The 24,429-nt window shown below is 43.9% G+C and overlaps 1 protein-coding gene across 5 annotated transcripts in view; it reads right to left on the reverse strand.

Moving 5' to 3' along the window:
- Positions 1 to 7,212: 7,212 nt before the first annotated feature.
- The window catches only part of GPC2 (glypican 2), a 30,059-nt gene continuing 12,842 nt past the window's right edge, over positions 7,213 to 24,429 (reverse strand). For all 5 annotated transcript variants that reach the window (XM_069948671.1, XM_069948677.1, XM_069948663.1 and 2 more), the window contains exons 3-11: positions 22,776 to 22,934; positions 21,074 to 21,387; positions 19,339 to 19,419; positions 18,803 to 18,968; positions 15,564 to 15,694; positions 13,162 to 13,296; positions 12,939 to 13,075; positions 10,833 to 11,008; positions 7,213 to 10,728 (exon numbers count right to left, since the gene is read on the reverse strand). In XM_069948671.1, the coding sequence (XP_069804772.1) occupies positions 10,484 to 10,728; positions 10,833 to 11,008; positions 12,939 to 13,075; positions 13,162 to 13,296; positions 15,564 to 15,694; positions 18,803 to 18,968; positions 19,339 to 19,419; positions 21,074 to 21,387; positions 22,776 to 22,934 (1,544 nt within the window). In that variant the 3' untranslated portion in view covers positions 7,213 to 10,483. The remainder of the gene's footprint in view (positions 10,729 to 10,832; positions 11,009 to 12,938; positions 13,076 to 13,161; positions 13,297 to 15,563; positions 15,695 to 18,802; positions 18,969 to 19,338; positions 19,420 to 21,073; positions 21,388 to 22,775; positions 22,935 to 24,429) is intronic.

Genomic DNA, 24,429 nt, shown 5'->3' on the forward strand with positions numbered 1-24,429 from the left:
TTGTCTAAGCAGTGGACTTTCTGTTATAATGCTTTTCTATGTTTGAAGGTCACCTTTTCTTACAGATTACAGCAGCACAGAAGGGCCCCTGCTTCTCTCCTGTGTTAGCCAATCTTTATATATCTTGGTGGGAGGAAATTTCTCTTTTTTCTGATGTTAATCCTTTATTGGGGACATTGTCCGGTTCGGGCGCCACATTGCTGACTGCCTTCTTGTGTCGGGTCACAATGTGGGGTCCGTCTTGGGCTTTGTCTCCTACATTGACAATAACCATTTAAATATAAGTTTCACTAGTCAGCACTTTACAAGTCCGAAGTATCCACCCTCATAAGTTCATAAGACAATAAAAGCAATCCCCGCAGTGGAATAAAAGGACATGTTTGGATGATAGGGATTTCTTGGAGAAGGCTGATACTCTTGATGCCAGACTGAAACAACATGGCCGTGCCGCTTGGATGTTAACCAGAGTTAAGGGCCTATTCCACGGAGCGATAATCGGCCGAATTGGAGCGATAATCGCTCCGTGGAATAGAGAGAACGATCAGCCGATGATCGTGTCATCGGCTGATCGTTCATTTAGGTTCAGACCTAAAATCATCGTTCGCCACCCGCGCATTCGCAGTGGAATAGCAGGGAGCGACAGAATTATAAATTACCTCGCTTAACAATCATCGGGGCCGTGGAATAGGCCCAGTAAACGAGCGCCGATCTAGTAGATCGGCGCTCGTTTACATCGTTGATCGGGCCCTCCTCGGCCCGTGGAATAGAACCCTTAGGGTCGTTTACTGGGTCTGTTACACGGCCCGGTAATCTTTACCAAGGGCTGCAGGGACATCATTACCAATGTCCTTGCAGCCCTTGTTTAAACTTTATACATTACCTGTCCATGCTCCAGGGCTCCTCTTGCGCTCTGCTTCTCCCCGGTTCCGCACGCTCCAGCTTCAGAGCGGCCTGTCTCAGCTGACAGGCCGCTCAGCCAATCACTGGATGCAGCGGTCCTGGCCAGCGATTGGCTGAGCGGCCTGTCAGGTTAGACAGGCCGCTCTGAAGCTGGAGCGCACGGGACCCGGGGAGAAACAGAGCGCAAGAGGAGCCCTGCAGCCTGGATAGGTAATATATTCTTCTTTGCATACCGTCAGCGCCCGCCACGCACCGCTATTACACGTAGCAATGCACGGTCGGCGCCTGACAATTATAGGTCAGAACCTATATCAACGATCAGCCGATGACAACGATCATCGGCTGATCGTTGTCTTTTTACACGGAACGATAATCGGCTGGATAGGGCCCATTCAGCATATGGTTCCAAGTAATAGTACCCTTAGACATATAGCTAATCCTAAAGATTGCAAGGAATCGCCTTCCCCAAGCACATTCCCTGATAATAGCGGTACTTGTAACCTTCTACCCGGCTTCTCCACTCCATACAGTAAACAATGCAATGATAGTAGAAACTATTGTATGAAGAACTTACGGATATAGCGTCAGGATGAAGTGGTGCAGGGTCTCCTTAGGGGCGGCTGCAGAGTGGTGGCCAGGACAGGGACATCTATCGGCAACATTATTTCACCCACTATTCTAAGGCAAGTTAGACACAAAACGGTGGCGGAAACCGAAGGGCTTTTTTGCTTGTGGAGGTAACAGATACAATGTCTGTCCCTACGCAACTAATATGCAGTATAAATCCACAGAGACGGACTCCATTTGCTTCCTCCATTGTGATACACAGCACATTGTTTATTGCATCAGATGTGCACAGTGTCATCTATATGGCTTCTACCATTGGTAACCTAAGAACTGGCTTCGCAGAGCACCCTCCTGACATCACACAGAAAGTTATAGAAAGACACTTTACTGAATGTCACCATAGTCATTGAAATCATTTTCTATTCTTTGGTTTTGAACAGGTTAACAGAAATGTTAGGGGAGGAAAATAGGAACAGACATTGTAAATAGCTCCCAACCGTCCCGGATGCGGCGGGACAGTCACAGTTTTGGGGGGATGTCCCGTCGTCCCGGAATGGCCCCCATGTGTCCCTCTGTCCCTCCGCCCCGTCCCCGGCATTCTCACCAGCAGCTGCGGCTGCCGGGTGCTCACTAGCACCCTTTCACTGTGAGCACACCTAATGAGCGCTCACAGTGACACCGTAGCCTGGCAGCTCCTTCTGCCGCCTCCAACACTGAAGGGCCGCGGAGGAAACGCACAGACGTCTGGTGCAGGCTTCCTGTTCCAGCCCCGCAGCGCCCGCACTCCTCTTCTGCTTGACCCAGATGTGATGTCATGTCCGGAACCAAGAAGGAGAGAAGGGTGCAGGCGCCATGGGGAACAGGAAGCCTGCACCAGACATCTGTATCCAGAAACAGTAGGAGGAGACTACAGGGGAGCCAGGTGAGAAGTGAGTATCCGTTTGGGTTTTTTATTTTATACATAGAAGGTACTATGGGGGAAGGGGGCGGCTATACTATGTTGGAGATACACGGGGGGGGGGGGTCAACAAAGGGGGGCTATAAGTGGGGGCTATATTATGTGGGAGATAAAAAGGATCTCTGCCCTCTGCACGGAGTGGGCAGACAGCAGGAATCATTACCGAGAGTTTGGGTTCGTACGAACCCGAACCGAACTCGGCTCGGACCATCCCTAGTGATAATATTTGTTTTTTTATGTAATGTTAATATGTGACGTGGCTATAGGGGGCATAGCACATTGCTGTGAATGTCCCTCTTTCCTCTCAGCAAAAGTTGGGAGGTATGATTGTACAACAGGGAGGCCTTTTGGACATTAGATACGGATACAAGACATCCAGAAGGAAGGAATCTCAGCTCTGACTCACTGTACGTTTATTAGACTTTGCTCCTATTTATTCTTGGTTTATAAGACAATATGGTATATACATATTCTATTGTATAGAAATGTGGTATTATTTAATATACATTGTGTCACTTGAATTCTCTAGTTACGCAGACATTATCTTGGTTGGACTGACTGTATTTATTCTTTATGTCATTCTGCCCAGGGGCGTAGCTAATGTCTCTTGGGCCCTGGTGCAAGAGGTCAACTTGGGACCCCCCTTTCTCGACCAAGCGATGCTATCGGTATATCTCAAGACCGATATTACCAATAATACCAGTATATAGGAAATATTATTACCATACATATTGGCGCCATACTGTTACTGACCAAATCCTGTATACTGAGACCAATATTACCAATAATACCAGTATACAAGAGGCAAATATTACCGCCACACCACAATCACTACCATCACCACCATATTGTTACTGACCAAATCCAGTATACTAAGACCAATAAAACACAGTACCAGATAACAAGTAACACATAATACCACCACATACTGACTAACACCACCACTGCTACTGGATAATACCACCACATACTGACTAACACCGCCACATACTGACTAACACCACCGCTGCTACTGACTAATACCACCACATACTGACTAACACCACCGCTGCTACTGACTAATACCACCACATACTGACTAACACCACCGCTGCTACTGGCTAATACCACCACATACTGACTAAAACCACCGCTGCTACTGACTAATACCACCACATACTGACTAACACCACTGCTGCTACTGACTAATACCACCACATACTGACTAACACCACCGCTGCTACTGAATAACATCCACTGTACTCAGCTCCAGCTCTACACAAGCTCTGTACACTATATTAATTACAGTGCAGTTATATTTAGTGACGCACAGGGGACGTCTTCTTTGATCAGAGTTCTTCCCTTTTCATCTTCTGTCCTGGGCCATTATGAGAACTTCTCTGAGCCATGAATCCACAGAATCTGCCAGACAGACATGTTAGGCTGCTCACTCTGTCACCATCCTCATCTCTCTACAAATTGCACATCTGTATTGGCCCCTTTGTGCCCTCATTTGGTTGGTAGACTGAGTCTATGTGACCCCCCTAAAAGTATATGTGTAGACCACTATAATACATGCATCCCTCTGTGCATGCCCTATTGTATACGCCCCCCTTCGTGTAGTCCTCCTTATAGATGCCCCCATGTATCCCCCTTATAGATGGCCCATCCATGTTGTTCCCCTTATAGATGGCCCCTATGTTATCCCCCTTATAGATGCCCCCCATGTAATCTCCCTTATAGATGGCCCCTGTTATCCCCCTTATAGATGCCCCCCCATGTTGTTCCCCTTATAAATGCCCTTCCCGTTATCCCCCTTATAGATGCCCTTCCCGTTATCCCCTTATAGATGCCCTTCCCGTTATCCCCCTTATAGATGGCCCCCATGTTATCCCCCTTATAGATGGCCCCCATGTTATCCCCCTTATAGATGCCCCCATAAAATCCCCCTTATAGATGCCCCCATTATCCCTCTTATGTTGCCTCCCTATGTTAGCCCCCTTTTGTTGCCCCCCCCCCATGTTAGCCCCCTCATGTGACCCCCCCCATCCCATTTTAGCCTCCGTTTCTGAAAAGCAGAAAATAAAAAAAATAAAAACACAACTCACCTGACAACTCGCTCCCCTGTCGTGGCTCTTTTACGGTGACCACCGGCTGACGTGCAGCTTCCCGGCAGCACACATACCAGTGAGCTCAGTGTGCGCCGGGATGTTACTTCCGGCACAAAAGCCCCCTTTGTGCCGGAAGTAACATCCCGGCGCACACTGAGCTCACTGGTATGTGTGCTGCCGGTTATAGATGCTACCTGTGCCGAAAGTACTTCCCCGATGCACACGGAGCTCAGTGTGTGGGGATGGACAGGGATGGGACAGAGGCGGGAGCTGCACGTCAGCCGGGGTCAGCCTCTTGTGATTGCAAGCAAGACACTGCTTGCGGTCATAAGAGGGAGTGGGAGGGTGGCAGTGCGGCGGCAAGGGGGGGCCTCGTGGACCCCCTTCTTGGTAGCTGCCCGGTCGCGGCGGCAACCACTGCGACCGTGGTCGCTACGCCACTGATTCTGCTCTCTTCCCCCCTTTGTCTTTCATATGTTTATATTAAAGGAGAAGTCCGGCCAAAATGTATTTTTTATATGTTATTACTGATGGAAAGTTATACAATTTTCTAATGTACATTAATTATGGGAAATGCTCATATACTGCTATTTCCCTTAATTTAGTGTATCAGGAAGTGTTAGAATTATCTCTGAAGCAGTGACGTCACGACGAATGGTGTCATTCCTATGGAGTGTCCAGCAGGGGGCGCACTATATATAGAAGTCAATAAGTACCATTGACTTCTATATATAGTGCGCCCCTGCTGGACACTCCATTGGAATTACAGTGGATGTGTATGTAAATGTAATATACAGTGTTTTTGATTGAATACATTTATTAAGTGTCCTTGCTCCCCAAAGTATTCCATAAATGTAAGCAATCAGTACATAACAGTAAGCCTGCCGAAGCGACATTTGTGTGTCTTGCGGCTTATTCCCCTCCCAATTTTTTTTTTCCTCCTCTTTTTTTCCCTTTCCTTTTCCTCCTTTTTTTCTTTTTCCTTTCCCACTTGTTTCTCTTCATCCCGTTTATTTTAATATTCTTTCTCCCCCCCCCCCCCTTCACTCTAATTTTCTATTGTCTTCTCTTTCTCTTAAATTTTTTCTGCCTCCTCTCTATTTCCAGTTCATTGTCTATATAGACGGAAACTGGAGAGAAAGGCAGCCTTCCCCGCCGGTGGTGCTGGCCGGGTTCTGGTGGGGCTTTTTTGAGTCTGGTCCTGTGAAATGGGGGTTGCAGGGCCGTTCCATTGCCCCCCTTCCCTGCATGTGCACGTTTTGCGGGGGTGGCGGTCACTGACCGACAGGGTGTGGAGCGTAGGGACCCGTGTGAACCAGAGGACCTGCACGTTGGTACACAGGGCAATATGGCTTGATCAAATCATATACAGACACTCTGGTGTTGATTTTTAATATAGGACAAGCAGCATTAGTATCAGCCATAGATGGGATGTGCAGCCGTTTCTTTCTCTCCAGTTTCCATTGTCTATATAGAGCAACACACTCCATGTTTTTAAATATGCTGTGACGAGGCTTTGCGTCTAGCGTGGATGAGCCATCACCCTGTTTGTCATTGGATTTCATAATTAACCATATGGTAAAGTGAAGGGTGCCAATAAAATCTGTTGTGAGATAATCTGTGTTATGTCTGGCAGTCTGGTTGCTGGTGGTTCTGTCACTCACCTCACCCAGTTCCAGCACCCCATCCCAGGGGACAATTCTGGGGACCACAACCTAGATATACTCTTATAGCAAAGTCCAAGCCTCTTTGTGGTTAAGGGTAAATTGGAGATAAGTCGATGGAATCTTCAGATTATCCTGGGAACTGATGACTGTTTAATAAGTAGGGGGGCATCCCATCTCACCTGTCACATGATGTTCAACAACCAATACTCTTCTCTGGCATCAGCTTTCTCTCCTTTCCATATTGTTCGGCCTACAACTATTGAAGGTGTGCTGTCACCTTTAGTCTCTGCACAGTCTATCCAAAGCAAAAGGGATTGCGACCTGAAAAAATCCACATCTAGTAGCTATCAGGTACAATGCTTAGCAACCAAAATGTTTGACAGCAACAAGTCCATAGCAACCAGTCTCTAAATACTCAAGTCTGCAGATATAGACGCAACTAGTCTCAGTGCTGACAAGGGAAAAAGGCTAGGAGTAAGGTGACACTAATATATAGAAGGGTTAAAGAGGGCCAGAAAGGTATGGCAGAGTAAGGGGGAACTCCAGAGGAAAAGAAATGTTCTCAAATCAGCTGTGTCAGAAAGTTATACACATTTGTAAATAACTTCTAATAAAAAATCTTCAGTTTTACAGTTCTTATCAGCTGCTGTATGTCCTGCAGGAAGTGATGTATTCTCTCCAGTCTGACACAGTGCTTTCTGCTGCCACCTCTGTCCATGTCAGGAACTGTCCAGAGCAGGAGAGGTTTTCTATGGGGATTTGTTGCTGCTCTGGACAGTTTCTGATATGGACAGAGGTGGCAGCAGAGAGCACTGTGTCAGACTGGAGAATACACCACTTCCTGCAGGACATACAGCAGCTCATAAGTACTGGAAAACTAAAGTTTTTGAATATTTTTGGAAACAGTTGACTCAAGAACATATTATTTACCCTTTTTAAGACATACATACCGTATATAGCGATCAAAAAACCTGTATTGAAAAATAGAATTTTTTTTTATAAATGAAATCTTTATTTAAAAAATGTCCAAGTATCAAATGAAATGGTAGAACATACCGGTATCTTTAAAAATATAGATAGACATTTTAACAGAATTATTAAATTACCATACAAACAATGAAAACCAATTAAATATTTAGCTATTTACAGGAAATCCCAAATAAATTAACTAATAAATACATTAATTCAGAAAAAACATTAAAGGGGTTGTCCACTTTTGGAAGCAAGTGACCTCCGACCCGACCTGTGCCTGGATATCGGTATCATGGGAACATGTAATATAGGAAAATGTAATATAGAGGCAGGGGGCTGTGTACATGTAATATGGAGGCAGGGGGCTGTGTATATGTAATATGGAGACAGGGGGCTGTGTATATGTAATATGGAGGCAGGCGGCTGTGTATATGTAATATGGAGGCAGGCGGCTGTGTATATGTAATATGGAGGCAGGCGGCTGTGTATATGTAATATGGAGGCAGGGGGCGGTGTACATGTAATATGGAGGCAGGGGGCGGTGTACATGTAATATGGAGGCAGGTGGCTGTGTATATGTAATATGGAGACAGGGGGCTGTGTACATGTAATATGGAGACAGGGGGCTGTGTACATGTAATATGGAGACAGGGGGCTGTGTACATGTAATATGGAGGCAGGGGGCTGTGTACATGTAATATGGAGGCAGGGGGCTGTGTATATGTAATATGGAGGCAGGGGGCGGTGTACATGTAATATGGAGGCAGGGGGCGGTGTACATGTAATATGGAGGCAGGGGGCTGTGTACATGTAATATGGAGGCAGGGGGCTGTGTACATGTAATATGGAGGCAGGTGGCTGTGTATATATGTAATATGGAGGCAGGGGGCGGTGTACATGTAATATGGAGGCAGGGGGCGGTGTACATGTAATATGGAGGCAGGGGGCTGTGTACATGTAATATGGAGGCAGGGGGCTGTGTATATGTAATATGGAGGCAGGCAGCTGTGTATATATGTAATATGGAGGCAGGGGGCGGTGTACATGTAATATGGAGGCAGGGGGCGGTGTACATGTAATATGGAGGCAGGGGGCGGTGTACATGTAATATGGAGGCAGGCGGTGGCGGGCAGGAGGCTTTGCCATAAAGCTAATAACCCCTTTACAATCTATTGGTCTCTAGAAAATCTTTGAAAAGATGATCATTATAAAAAATGGAATGTAACACTGGTGCTAACCCCCTCCTTCTGCTCATAATACCGCACATATATAACACGGACCCGCCTCTGTATAGGTCCCTGTACACAGTACTGCTAAATCACTCTCACACAGAAATGGCTTAAAGGGGTTCTCCATCCCCGTCGTCAGACAGCAGTGACATTACCCTTTCCTCAATTCTCTCCATTACTAAGCAGATTTTTCTAACCATAAATGTAGATGGAGAACCCCTTTAAACTGAACTGGGTTTCATTTAAAGGAGTCGTACACTTATAGATATCTATATTAATCCTCTCATCACTCTTAGCCCTCCAAGTAGCTGCTGGGGTGGCAGTTTAACATCTATGCCCCAGGACACCAGAGATGATAGATATAAATAGTAATCCTTTCATTACCCTAGGACACCAGGGATAACTCATATAAATAGTAATCCTTCCTTACTCTAAGACACCAGGGATATTAGATATCAATAGTAATCCTTTCATTACTCTAGGACACCAGGTATAATATATATTAATAGTAATCTTTCCTTACTCTAGGACAGCAGGCATAACTGATATTAATAGTAATCCTTTCATTACTCTAGGACACCAGGTATAATATATATTAATAGTAATCTTTCCTTACTCTAGGACAGCAGGGATAACTGATATCAATAGTAATCCGTCCATTATCCGTCCATTACTCTAGGACACCAGGGGTAACTGATATCAATAGTAATCCTTCTATTACTCTAAGACACCAGGGATAACTGATATTAACAGTAGCCTTTTCATTACTCTAGGACACCAGGGATAACAGATATTAACAGTAATCTTTCCATTACTCTAGTACACCAGGGATAACTGATATAAATAGTAGTCATTTCATTACTCTAGGACACCAGGGATAACAGATATTCATGGTAATCCTTTGATGAATGAGTGTACGGCTCCTCTAAATGAGTCCCTGTCCCAGCAGCATATTATAAATACTGAATCTTCCATCTAATAAAGGATCCACACTGATATAACAGGACAAGATCTAAAAAAGTCTACATTAAAAACAAAAAGCTGTTCAACACTTTGTTGCTGGAAGCAGAGGGACACTGGAGGGTTTATATCTAATGTATTGTCCTCCCGCACACCACGTCTGTATACAGGTAATAGGGATCATATGGGGGTCATTCACCGGCCCCCACAATAACACATCCATTATAGAGGTTGTCTGGTTTCTGACCCGTGCTGCTGGATCATTACAACGTTTATTATAGAGGACTCCTGGCTTCATGTTTATTTACTTAGGATGTGTATTTGCTGTCAGTGAATGGAAACATTACATCCTTGCCGTCAGTGAATAAAAAAAAATCTGATATGTATGGGTTTTAAAGGCCGCATTACACGGGACTATCATGTGTCATATCAGGCGAATATAACCCCGTGTAATAGGGCCAGCGATCAGCCAATGACTGAGCAAACTCTTGTTCTAGCAATTGTTGGTGCAGCCCTGGCTGGATGATAATGGGGCAGTGTAAGCGAGCGCCTATGTAGCGGAAAGTTATTATAAAACCTGAAAGCCTCTTTAATACACAGCGGTCAGCCATAACAAAGGTAGCCTTTTCCTCTGGCAGGACTAAGTACCCTGCCACACTGCAGAAATTGTTCATGAAGGGTTAAAACGGTGGTCCCTGAGCCAATGTAAACCTACAACTTTTGGTTGAAGTTTTACAGCAGATGGAAAGTTCAGGAACATGACAAAGAGACAAAAGGTGGGGACTCGGCCTCCAAAGTCCCCAGATCTCACTCCAACTGAGCACGTGTGGGATCTGCTGGGAGACGTCCCTGACAACTTCCAGGATCTGCTGCTTACTTAGTGCCAGATCCCACAGGAAACCTTCAGAACTGGTGGCACATGAGAACCTATACAATGTTCTGGCTGATCGGTGTTTGTTCCCATTTCAGCATCATTACTAAGCTGACAGATAGTAGGGAGGGATGATAAGTCACAGCCACCACTACTGTTACCATCTCAGTGATGTGAGCAGGGAGAAGTTACATTCATTGAGAAGTTGTATGATATGATCCTAGGCAGCATTGGTCAGACCCCTGATAACTACAATCCATGTGTCGGGGTCACACAGATAACAGCCTTGCAATGAAGGCCATGAGTATGATGATATATGTGGGAGAATGTAGCACTCCTGCCCCATTGATGTGCCTACCCGCACCCCTCCTACCGCCCCTCCCTCTCCCGCCTGCACCCTGCTTCTTGTCCTTGCCAGGTCGCTCCTTTTTCTCTCCGCCACCTCCCTGGACTTTGATGACTGTTCTCTCTGTTACAGAATCCCCTCCACCGGAGCCTCCGCTGCCTTCATCATCTAAGTGAAGAAAGGAAAATAAACTCTACATACAGTACATTACAGGAGGGTGACAGCGATAAGTAGGGTCAATAAGAGATGGTGACGCCCCTGGAGACACTTACAGGGTTCCTGGGTCTCGCTGTCCTTCCCGCTGTACGCTGCTTTCAGTTTGCTCCTCACCACACGAAGCTGCAGCCCCAGCTGGCGGGTTCTAGGATCTGGCGGCGACATTGGTAACTCCACCTCCGGATTATTGATCTGATTGACAACCCCATCACCTGTTACCTGTGGGAGATACCTGGGAGATCAGGAGAATAAGAAAAGAAATGTCAACAAAAACTAATCTCAGAAAACTTTATCTCCCTGGACAGTTTTTTCCTCATTTTTGTCTTACTGCATTTCTGTGACCCCATCATCAAAATAAGCATTAGACATCACAGGGATCTCACTGCTGAAACCCCAACCAACAAAGGAGAATGAGCGGAGAGCAATGGTCAATCATCTTCATCCAGATACCCCTATAGACTTATAATGGAGATGCCTAGATGGAGATGGCTGCAAGCCGGGTAATAAAATGCATTATTAAGGGCTTCTCCCACCTCATCCTCCTGATTGGTGGGGGTCTCAGCTGCTGGTGAAAGTTTGTTTTTGATGGCAAGTAATTTTATGTTCTTTGCAATTTTAATGGCACTCTTCATTTAACCAGCACCTTAAATTGCTCCAAGCTTCCTTAAATGTTTTTTGGGAACATAAAAATGTTACATATGGCTAAGGATACATTAAAAAAAGTCATACTCACCTACCTAGACCCCCCCACACCTGTCATTCTGATGCTTCTAGGTCTCTGCTCATCACTCCCGCTTCCTAGTTCCTGTGACGAGTCATCTCAGCAGGAAGTGCTCAATCACTGCACTAATTGTAGTGGTGTCTTCCTGAATTATGTGCAAGGCAACTAGAATTGCACATACATGTGAGCGTGTAGAATGGCCCCCAAGGTAGACAGGAATGATGGTAGAGCCAGCCTCCCGAGAGGGAGGGGTTAAGATTTAATATTTCTAGTTGTTACTGAGCAGAGTGCAGGTATTCGGGCAGATTTCAGGAAGTTGAAGTTGAAGATGATTGGGCCAAACAAAAGATAACGTCAGCAAGGTATCCAGTAAAAAGAAATTCTCGGCGGGAAGGACCGTTATTCTGCGCGGGCAAGCAAAGAAGACACAAGTCCCTCCCTCACTCCCCGATGACTTCTAATTCTTGTCACGGCATTTATTTTGAGGATAGGTCGCTCTGTGGTCATAGCTTTGTTCCTGGTGGGTCCGCCCCCCCAAATTCTCTGTTGTTGGGGGAGAGGGCGGACAATGGACTTCAAGTTGTTGGACTGCAGTTATTTATTGAAGACATTGGAGTTATCTTTGATGAATTAAGAGAAATAAAGTTGCCTTGGGTTAAATCCTAAAATAAAAGCTGTGGCCGTTCCTCCACTGGTGAAGAAATATGGTTGTCCATGTCTTTATTTATTTATTTATTTATTTATTTAGTTAGTAAGGCACAGTTCAATGGGGGTATATTTCGGCTACACTCACATGCCTTAGCTAGTGATTGGCTGAGTGGGTAGTCCCTATTGAGACAACTTGCCACAGGTACCAGCAAACGGTGGTGATAAGCAGAAAGCGGAGATGTCAGAATGGCAAGTGTGCAGGATCAGGGTAGGTGAAAGTGTTTTTTTTTTTTGTTTTTTTTTTAACATGCTCCCAGCCATATGTAAAAAAAACCTGTTGTGTTCCCTCAACCACTGTAAGGGTACAAACCCACACACCGTATACGCAGCAAATACGCAACAAATACGCAACAAATACGCAGCAGATGTGATGGTGAAGATTTGATGCTGTGTTCAGCTATTTAGATCTAATCTGCTGCGTATTTGTTGCGTATTTGCTGCGTATCGCAGTAGTAAATACGCTGCATATACGGTGTGTGGGTTTATGGCCTAACACAGGTATGACATACATATGTAATAGGGGTGTTACCGTGAAAATTCCAAAGTTTACCTCCATGTCTCATTCAGGTCCAACATTCTGTGCTGAAACATATTACAGCAGTCAGAGTTGCCTTTTTGATCCCTCATACAGCCATAGAGTTAGATGGTAAACTTGTCAGTCCACAGTCACCACTAGGGGAAGCTGAGAAGTAACAGAGGGTTCCTGAGTAGTGTCTCTCATGTCTTGACTCACCTTCCCCGTGTCTGCCCATTCCAGCACCTGTCCTGGTTACTGAGACCAGCTGACACCCTGTGATCTGAACAAAGAGACAGAGGGAGAAGCTTCCAGAGGCCGCGTAGTTGGCGGAGTTTGGATACCACATCTGACACCTGTATAGGAGAAAACACAACATACAGTAAAGGAAAGCAATAGACAGACTGCATATTGCGGCTATAATAGACTAATGTTTTCTTACCAGCCTGTCTATGTTAGTGCCGGCAGCGGATGTGGGTTTCTCCTCGTTGCTGTAGACTTGAAACGTCCTTTTTGGCTCTTGCTGAGGGGAACGTTTGGTTCGGGATGGACGTGGGGTGCCACATGACTGGAATATCTATACAAAGACATGATATGTTTTTCTGTGTATTCTGTATAGAGGAAGCCAGGGCCATAATCTCTATTATTTCTATTATGACCATGCTAAGGGCTGTATATAACCTATAAAACCAGCACCCGTGATTCTCCTTTCAACATACGCCATGTATATCTTCAGTCCATACTAGGCTCCACATACTGGAGTATGAAGAATAAATACAGCGACACCTATTTGAGGCATAGACAAATGGCCATTATGTGTAATGCATTGTGGAGTAAGTAGCCGTCTGATCTGGAGACAATGATCATTCCCCCTCCTTCTACAAAACAGCACGCACATCAGGCTCAAAGAGGTTTACATTGATAATACTGGATGTGAATAAGAAGACGGCTTAGAGGGATTTCCCACTAAAAGTGGTGACATAGCCATACTATTATATTTAGTGATAATTTGAGGGGTTCTGACTAACACTGACTTATGCCCAATGTCAGCTGATCGTGGTCTTTCAACATGCTGAAAGGAGGAGGGCAGACCGCTGCTGACTTAAATGGGCTGCCCCATTTAAAGATCATTCGGGTGCCCCCTCCCTGCTCGCTGTCTGTGCGTGTAATAGTACAGACAGCAAGCGGGGAATGAGGGGAAAGTAAGTGCTAAGCTGACAGGTTGGGGCTCGCTTCCCCTAAAACACTGTGCTGTGTAATACGGCCTAAAGCTAATAATATAATTAGCCTAAGTTAAAGGGGTTATCCACCTGAGAGCGAAAAAAATTAAATGCTCACTTCCTCACCAAGTCCCCCTGAGTATTTTGAGCCGTCTCCTGTCTTTCTAGCAGCTGCCATTCCTGAGTTACAAGTTTTTCTAAAAGCCAATCATTAACCACGATAGGAAACTACATTTTCCATCATGCAATTCCCTGATTGGTCCGTTTGTGTACTCGCCCCCTTAGCTTTCTTTCCTGCCCACTGCTGTCATTACTATTGCACAGTAAACACAGGACTGCTTTTTCACTGATTTTGTATTATTTCACCCCAGTATATATTCCATACTAGCTGATGATGTAGCAGAGCTGACACGCGCATAGTGTAGCTATGTGCTGCATAACAGGCATCTGTTTAACGGGGGTGGAGGGGGTGTAGTGTAGGTTTAGATCTCTGCTTGCTGACTGTGAATGAAAACATTCTAGTTCCATCCAGACTCTAAGTACATCTATAACACTTACACTATACAGAGCTGTGACACAAAGACAGGTACATATGTCTGCATTCACTGACAGCAAGCAGAGATAGAACTATAACTTTTCATATTACAGAAACCTTGGCTCAGGGACACATGTAAGTCTATGGAAGCAACACAGGTGCATGGAGATAATGCAGATGTCATCTCCTGGGGTCAGGTTAACAAGTCAATAGACAGCTAACCCGGTCCCCAGAGAGGAGATCACATGTCTTGTGACTACGAAGGGAGGTGGAAGAGGGAGCTGAGCGTGGTCAGAGTGGACCTAGAGGAGAGGATTTTAGACAACAAGAACCAATAAGAAAGAGAAAAAAACAGGCAAAGGGTGCAAGATAGGTTATACATGTATGTTAGACATAGGGTGGTATTGGGAAGGGGGATAGTTTAGAATATTGTTTTTGTTTGAATGAATGGCTCTGATCAATATGATATAGGAATTGTCTTTATCCTATTGTAAGAAGATTGTGTTGTTGGATCGTTTTTCCTTAATGCTGACAGAAAGGATCGAGCCAATAAAGTGAATAAATCAATACTCACTAATTGCCCTTAGTTGATATACAACCTGCATGATGAACAGGTGTCTTTCCTTGTGTGGGTACACAAAGGACTGGGACTTGTTTGGTCTCTTTTTTGGAGACAGGAAAGACCAAATATTGGCATGCAGAGAGCATGGAGCACAGTTTGGCCAAATGTATAACATTGGTTTAAACCTAGAAAACGTAAAATACTGAAAAAATAAAGCAAGTATATAGCAAAAATGCATTTGATCTCAACCCCTGTCAATTTCTCAAAAATACATTTTTGCGACAGGTACGCTTTAAAGTGCCTCTGTCATCATAGAGACATGTCTAAAGTTTTGATCGGTCCATACCCGCAACGATCGTCAGAACTAGCTGCAGCGCATCCGCTCCTCGCATTGTGTCAGTATGATCAGTCAGGATCCATAGACTTACATTACTTATCACAGTCTTCTCTTGATCGGTATGGGTCTGAACACTCAGTTTTTTTATGGTGACACTTAAAGCTTTATTATTGCAAAGAGAGTAAAGTACCTGAGCTGTCAGCTGTACGCTCTCCTCCTGCACGGTCATTATGGCCTCAGAAATCTTCACTGCAATCGATTCGGTGGCCAGTTCCACATTGAATGGTCCGGTCAGACGCTCGGCCACTTCCTGCAACCCATCTACGGTGAGAAATAAGAGCTGTAAATAGGACCGACTATCACTAGCTACAAGGTGATGACACTCAATTTCATCAGGACCATCGCTAATGTCGAAGATAAATACCGGGCAGCTAGAGTTCAAGTGCTTGATCCTTTTCTTTTCAGCCAGATCAGATACGCAGTGGTTTACCCCCCTTCTCTCATTGAATACACATGCACACTCAGCCAAGCCATCTGATGGGTATGACCAGCGTCATACTAAGAGCATCTGGCTGTCACTTTTTCCTCTGCGTCATTACACATATTGATTGCATATGAGAAATACTGATCTGCTTTTCTCCCTCCTGTCCATGGACAATGCTACTTGTGCCGCAATGACGCGCTGTTGTCAGCGGGGCTCCATTGTCCATTGTTATGTGTAAACAATTGTTTATAATTGTCGGCGTAGGAATGAACAGCTCTGATCAATATGATATAGGAATTGTCTATATCCTATTGTAAGAAGATTGTGTTGTTGGATCATTTTTCCTTAGAGATGATGGGGAGGATCGAGCCAAGAAAGTAAATAAATCAATGTTCTTGGTAAGGAAAGTAATAAGCTGTTACCAGGAGAGCCATTGTGTATTCACACCGCTCCCCGGGGACAAATATTCAGGGAATTAACTGCAAATATTTTATTAACGTTTCCTGACGGCAATATTAGAAGCAGCGTAACTCACACAGCTTGGCTCTGTCCATGGTCTCCATTTATACTATGGATGCTAATGGCACCTGATGAACCCCAACGATGTATAATGGTCACTGATCTCCCTCCCTACCAGTTGGACTTAAATTGCAATGAATGGATGAATTGTATATATATATATATATATATATATATATATATATTGTAAATATATTTACCATAGGCCCCGGGCTGTTCACCAAGCCTGGGCCCCCCACCCCATTGTAACTATGGCAGCACTAGCGTGGTGTTCATAGTACAGGATAGATAATGCCATTAAGCCCTGATTTGTGCAAAATTATGGTAAAAAAGCAGCATTTTTTTGCAAATCATTGCAGAACTGTAGCCAAGAGACATTACACCATGGAAAAAATAAGTCTTTTTGGGTGGCCATGGGTCCCGGGCTACCGCAGTAGTAGTCACGTGTGGCTCCCTGCCTAGATGACTAGTTGCCACCCCTCTCGCGGCCTCATGCGCAGAATGAAAGTACTTTTTCTCCTCACTAAAGCTACTGCTGCAGCCACGGTTGGTATGCTCTGCGAGCCACACAGTAGCTCTATACTATGATTTTATGAATCTGGGAACCATATCAGCACAGTTCCCAAGGTCTTTGCTGCTGGAGAGACTGCTTCTAACTCAACCATTTATTGGATCATTAAGATCTTTAAGAAGAGAGGTTCAGTTGCTGTGAAAAAGGGCAGCAAAGAGAGCCCAGCAAGTGTCAGGACCGTCTTCTCAGCTATGGGGTCGGTGTAACACCAAGGCTGAGCTTGCTCAAAAATGGCAGCAGGCGAGTGTCATGAAGGGGCAAAGGCTTCTAGAGGCTGGCCTGGTGTTAGGATGGGGAACAAGTAAGGCATTTCTCCTGTGAGGGATGGAAGAAGAAAAACATCAAGTATAGACTGACACTGTGCAGGAAGACAGCGGAGCACTGGGGTAAAGGTGTTCTCTCTAAGTCTCCTGCCCGGGACATCTGGAAGTATATCCAGAGAAGAAAAGGTGAGCTCCAGCAGTGAGGTGTCCTGAGAGCAGTCATGTTTGGGGCTTTCATCTAAGAAACAGGCTCACCTACAATTTTTGCACTGCCATGAATAAAGAATGGTATCTAAACATCTTTTAAGAGGAATCTCTAAAACGAACAATGTTTATTCCAGGATGATGGAGTACCAGGGAAAAAGTCATACTTGAAGGGGAAGACCGGCAACAAAGAATTCTTTTAACCCTTAGAGGACAGGGCCAATTTAAATTTTAGCGTTTTCGTTTTTTCCTCTTTGTGCTTAAAAGGCCATAGCACTTGCATTTTTTTCACCTAGAAACCCACATGAGCCCTTATTTTTTGTGTCACTAATTGTGCTTTGCAATGACAGGCTGAATTTTTTCATAAAGTATGCTGCAAAAGCAGAAAAAAATTAAATGTGTGGTGAAATTGAAAAAAAAAAAGCATTTTTTTTATTTGGGGGGTATTTGTTTGTACGCCGTTCGCCCTGGGGTAAAGATGTCTTGTTATATATGTTCCTCAATTCGTTATGATTACAACGATATATAACATGTATAACTTTTATTGTATCTGATGGCCTGTATAAAATTCAAACCATCGTTAACAAATATATGTCACTTAAAACCGCTCCATTCCCAGGCTTATAGCGCTTTTATCCTTTGGTCTATGGGACTGTGTGAGGTGTCATTTTTTGCGCCATGATGTGTTCTTTCTATCGGTACCTTGATTGCGCATATACGACTTTTTGATGGCTTTTTATTACAATTTTTCTGGATCTGATGCGACAAAAATGCACAATTTTGCACTCTGGGATTTTTTTGCGCTTACGCTGTTTACCGTGCGAGATCAGGAATGTGATTAATTAATAGTTCGGGCGATTACGCACGCGGCGATAGTAAACATGTTTATTTATTTATTTATTTATTTGTAACATGGGAAAAGGGGGGTGATTCAAGCTTTTATTAGGGGAGGGGGCCAATTGACCAGCCGTCCCACCTTCACATGGGGCTGGGCACCACACATAAACTTAACATGTTTGTGAATAAAAGTTTAAAAATGAATGAAATGCTTATAATTGTACTTCCACAAAGCAGTAGTAGAGACAGCACTTCCAAAGAATCCAAGCAAAGTTTATTGTACACCAGTGCAACTGGTGTACAATAAACTTTGCTTGGATTCTTTGGAAGTGCTGTCTCTACTACTGCTTTGTGGATTCCCTGATGCCGACCTGGTCCGGTTTGGTGAGGCGTGCACCAACACCCCTTTAAACCTACTCTGCTGAAAGACTTTTGTGCTTTGTATAATTGTACTTCAGTTACCAAAAAAACATCCCAATAAAGAGCATGTATATAGTATACAACCCCGACATGGACTACAAATCATTTTCTGTGCCAGGAATTAAACTCACCTATCAAACTGTTCCAGTCGCCATCCATATCTGCCTGGTGGGCGAGGCAGCCCTTCATGACGTTGAGGCATAGGCCATGACATGGCAGCAGGCCAGTGTGACCTCGGCATAATGGACAATACCACATCCGCATGGCAGCTCGGAGGCAGTCAGGAGGTGGCAGCGTCTAGAAAGAGAGGAGTAAGGAAAACATCAGGACAGAGTCTGTATCCATCACGGAGGCTGACTGTGTGCTGCATCTTGATTCATTTATATGATAGATGGGGGTCCCTGTGGTTAGATCAACACTAGAGATGACCGGACCTGCTGAAAGTTGGGGTTTGCACTGGCCCGAACAATCAGCATTGAAGAAGGTAGACGATCAGTGATCACATGATTTCTGGGACCAGTGGTGTTGGAGGCGGCATCACAGCCTGCCTGCACAGTCTTCATATTAACACTGTGTATACAGGAGTCAGTAAAATACCATTTATAAGTGTCTGACTGTCCCAGCCCGCAGCTGCACAGAAGATCAGCATCAAGCAGCTTTGGTGTACCTTGGTGGCTCTGCTGATGATGTCACTCGCGGTTGCCAGTCCTTGGACCAGTGTTCTGGCTGCTCCTAAAGCTCGTGTGACCTGGAGGAGATGGATCATTAGTAATCACTATAAGGAGTGCTGTGTCACTTATAGTAACTAGCATTCACCACACAAAGTAATACAGTGTTACATAGTGTCTGTTACATATAAAATTACACACATGAAACATTACAAACATACACTAGGCCATAACTTTCAAATGTACAAAACTGCCTTGTAATTTTGGCTATTAGACGCTTTTTGTATGAAACGCACAGACAGATGTACGAAAGGTACCATGTGTCTCCTGGCCCGCACAGCTATATAATAGTGTCAGCAGTTTGGAATATGATTGGTAGCTGACAGGTTCTCTTGAGGACCCAGGAAATTACTTATTTTTGCGTTTTATTTTTTTCCTCTATGTGTTTAAAAGGCTATAACCCTTTTCATCTCTACATCAATGGACCCGTTTCAGGTGTTATTTTTATTGACACCAATTGTACTTTGACATGCATTTTTCTATAAAATATGCTACAATTAAATTGCAGTGAAATAAAAAAAAAACTTTTTCAGGGGCGTGGTTGTTCATCTCTGTTTGCCTAGTGATAAAACTGAAATTATATGTATGTTTCTCAAGTCAGCACAATTACAACGATAGGCATTTTATATAACTTTTATTTTTTTTTTATACTAGTTTAAAAATAAAAACTTAAATTGCCGTAAAATTAGGTCCTTTTTACTTTTATTTTGGTGAAAAACAATGTTGTCATTATAGGCATATATTGATTTATACTGTAAAAGTAAATTGAAATTCTAGATGCCACAATCATATACACAAAGTATATAAATTCGTTCAGGAGGGGGTGGGAAGGGACTGAAAATTGCATTGTAAGATTGTTTGTATGTTCTTTTTATAAAATAAATAAAGATTTATAAAAAAAAAATTCTTTCAGGAAATCACCTAATGTGCCTCTCTGATGTCTGTTGCTCTCTCCCTGCACTGTGATTGACAGCATTGTAGCAGAGCTTTGCATTTACCCTGCCCTCACTTCCTGGTCCCCAACTAAATTGCTGTGGCAGGCAGTGGAGCTCAAAGTAGTGACACCCAGTGGCAAATGTTATCATTTGGAATTTGACACAGAAAAATATATATTTTCTATGAAGTGAACTACAAATATGTCCGGCAAAAATCTTTTTCTTTTAACTGAACTGGTGTCAGAAAGTTATATAGATTTGTAATTTACTTCTATTTAAAAATCTCAAGTCTTCCCACACGTATCAGCTGCTGTATGTCCTGCAGGAAGTGATGTATTCTCTCCAGTCTGACACAGTGCTCTCTGCTGCCACCTCTGTCCATGTCAGGAACTGTCCAGAGCAGGAGAGGTTTTCTATGGAAATTTGCTGCTGCTCTGGACAGTTCCTGACATGGACAGAGGTGGCAGCAGAGAGCACTGTGTCAGACTGGAGAGAATACACCACTTCCTGCAGGACATACAGCAGCTGATTAGTATGGGAAGACTTGAGATTTTTAAATAGAAAAAAAATTACAAATCTATATAACTTTATGACACCAATTGATTTAAAAGAAAAAGATTTTCGCTGGAGTACCCCTTTATTGACAGTGCCTATTTAAAATGGATTTTCTACTAAGGTACAACTGGCATCAAGAGATATTTCTGCAATATCTATTAACCTAAAACGTTCTCCTCCAAACCTGTATGCGAAGCTTCCGTGGGATGTCTCCAAAAGGTCTCAGTTCTTCAGCCCTACGGGCTGCACACTCCATGTAGTCTGCACTCAGCTCATAATGCGGAAGCAGCAGACGGAGTGTGCGCTCCAAGAGCGCAGCCCAAAACTCAGAGAGCGCCTCAGCCAGCCGGGCCACTCCTCCTCCCATGTAATAGGCTCGCAGCTCTGAGAAGAGAGTGCTGAAGAGACCAGCATTCTGGGAGTACAGATGCCCGTACGAGAGTGCAAACATGGCGGCCAGAGAGTTCTCTGAAGAGTCAAGAAGGGCGAGGAAAAATTCTGTAATACAATAAAAGGAGATTAGGGATCTCCAAGTGGTCGCTTCTTTCTAATATAGCTAAGATTTCGTAGTGTGAACCCACCCTTACACTCCATGGTGTCCTGAACCTGCAGCCATCTCTCAAGTGCACTTCATATCTATATAATACTCATGCATCTTCCCTATATATCCCTGATGACCTGTGGTGAGTGGGTTTCACTGCTAATCACGGCAGGGAAACGCATGGATAGGAAGTGTATCCATGCATTCATGTTGTTCCATTCATGTTGTTCTAGGAGTAAAGATTTATATCTTATTTTTTTACCCTTTATTTATTATACTGTATCTGTGATAACATGGTCTCTGTGTCTCGCTCCAAGTAGGGCTCTCTTACTATCGTTACATAGGGCCAATCTGGAGGGCAAAGAGCGAGACCTGAGGACAGGGGTGGTTCTGTTTTTGCAACAAAAGTAGCTATTTTTTTAACCTGGATAACTTCTTTAAGGTTGCCCAGTCAATAAAAAGCTGCACATCGAGGCTTCCCACAGACACGTTTGCACAGCTTTTTTTGGGGCTTAAAAAATGCCAAAATAACACGTCACGAAGCTGCCAGCAGTTTTTCCTGCTTTTTTGGAATTTTCTCAAATTAGTGTAAATTACTATGGGCATTTTTATTTAGGGCGTTGTATCCCCTTCTTTTTTTCCCAGTACAAATCCAGTACAAATATGTCTCTTTTCATGTGATTCCAGGTTTTCTATTGAAGAATTGGTGGGAAAAACATAAAAAACAGCAATATGCATATATATATATGATGTTTTCTCATGTATAGAAGTCTAGGGGAAAACCGCCAACGTTTCTGTGAATCATCTCAGAATGAGGGGCCTGCTGCTATTTCTCACAGAAGAACATTCTGTGGGTAACCCATTACATTTTCCCCCTTTAACTTTCAGCTATCATATGGCTGTAGCGTCTTTGACACAAAAAAAGCACCAATTTTGCATTTTTAGTGGTGTTTTAATTTTTTTCAAAAAAACACCTAGTGTGACAGCCTCATACTAGGGAGGGTGTGTAGGATCGCTGACCGGCTCCATATGACTGGCTCCATGGCACCATTCTAGAAAAGTGGTTACGTGGGTTACATATTCCATTCAACAAACTGGTTCACATTCAGTTCAGGTTCCCTGATCCGCAGGACGGGATAGTAAGACTTATTAGTGACTATAGTCCTGATTTACAATCTACTAGATGCCCTGATTTATAAGGGATCAGGTGATAGGCTATCTTGTACCCCATATATCAAGCAGGATATATATATATATATATATATATGTATATATATATATATATATATATATATATATATATATATATATATATAATGTAATATAACACTATGTTCACACTCACCCTGGAACCTCTTCCTTGCTTTGGTTAACACTCCAGTAGGATAGCTGACGGTCTCATTGACAATGCGGGCTAAATCTCTGACGCTTTCCTCACTCAGCCGCTGCTCGGTCTCGCTGGGACAACACGTGTACTCCTGGGGGCATATCCGAAGGTGTTCCCCTATAAAACACAGCAAAGGTTAATACATTATCATTATAGTTATACAACCTCTGGAGCATGTTTCCACCGGAAATCTGAGGCCTATCCTGGGATCTGACAAGTATTTTTAGTTTGCGTACTACGGCCTCTGGATGTGGATTTGCTCATATAATACAGACTATAATAGAAGGTGCTTTTAGTGGAACTGGCCCTGGTTACTGTGTGAACTAGGCCCTGATTGCCATTGCGTCAGTGGGGCATTAATGTACATGGGGATTGGGAAGACAAGACTGGGCAAATGCATGAGTGCATAATTATATTATATTGATACAGGATGCATGACGCCATCATACTGGGATAACAGATACACATTTTGTTATGTTGCAATATTGTGCTAAAATAAATTTTCTCCCCATCATTCTGCCCCATAGTGAGAATGTGAGAGCACAACGTGTGACATCTGGCATTAGGTGAAGCCCCTTTGTCAGTGGTTCAGCCTCCAGTCTTCTATGAGTCCACAAGTTTTACCTCAGGATATGGGGATTTTCCACTATTCTCAGCAGATCCTCTCAGCTCTGTCAGGTTGGATGGAGCTGTCGGTGGTGGACACTATGGCAGGTCTCTCCCCTTGGGATCAGGTCAGGGTCACTCAAATCCATTCCGCTTTTCCTCACCCTGTCCACTAGACATGATGCTTAGAACTGAGATTCTTCTTCCTCACAGTCTGAGAGTCCTTTAGCTGCTTCTATATAAACTCCCGACGGCTTTCATGTGTCTGTTACTGAGAAGAGGTTTATATCTGGCTGCTCTGCCATAAAGCCCAGATTAGGGGGGATGCAGTGATGGCTGACCTTCTAGAGCAGGGATGGGGAACCTTGGCTTTCCAGCTGTTGCAAAACTACAACTCCCATCATGTCTGGACAGCCAACGCTAAAGATGATGGGAGTTGTAGTTTCTCAACAGCTGGCAATCCAAGGTTCCCTACCCCTGCTCTAGTAGTTTCTTCCATCTGCACACAAGATCTTTGGAGCTCAGCTATAGTGACTATGGGGTCCTTGGTCTCCCCCAATTACTTAGATTTTGACTCCAATTAAGGTGCAGAAAGATCTAAGATCTATCGAGAGAAACGGGAGGAGCCAGAGCTGAATGTTACATCATAGTAAGAGCCCTATTCCACGAGACGATTATCGTTCTGATAATCGTTAACGATAAACTATCTCAAACGACCGCTTTGCAAGCTTCTTAAAATCGTTCGCACAATCCAACGGAACGATAGTCTTTAATTATAGTTGTTCTTGCGGTCATCCGGACCTCGTTTATTGTTCGCTTCACAGTGATTCCACGGAACAATGAACAACGTAGGTGGGGCGAGTAATTTTTTCCTCATTCTCTGTGTCTCCGATGGGCCTATTTTCCCTTTTATATTATAAATGTTTACACGCAATAAATGCTATTATGTTAAATTTTTCCAAGCTTTATTATTATTTTTATTTTTTTTATCAATTTGGATCTAAAA

Source organism: Dendropsophus ebraccatus, chromosome 1 (genome assembly GCF_027789765.1).
Source record: "Dendropsophus ebraccatus isolate aDenEbr1 chromosome 1, aDenEbr1.pat, whole genome shotgun sequence".
Taxonomy (NCBI): Eukaryota; Metazoa; Chordata; class Amphibia; order Anura; family Hylidae; genus Dendropsophus; species Dendropsophus ebraccatus.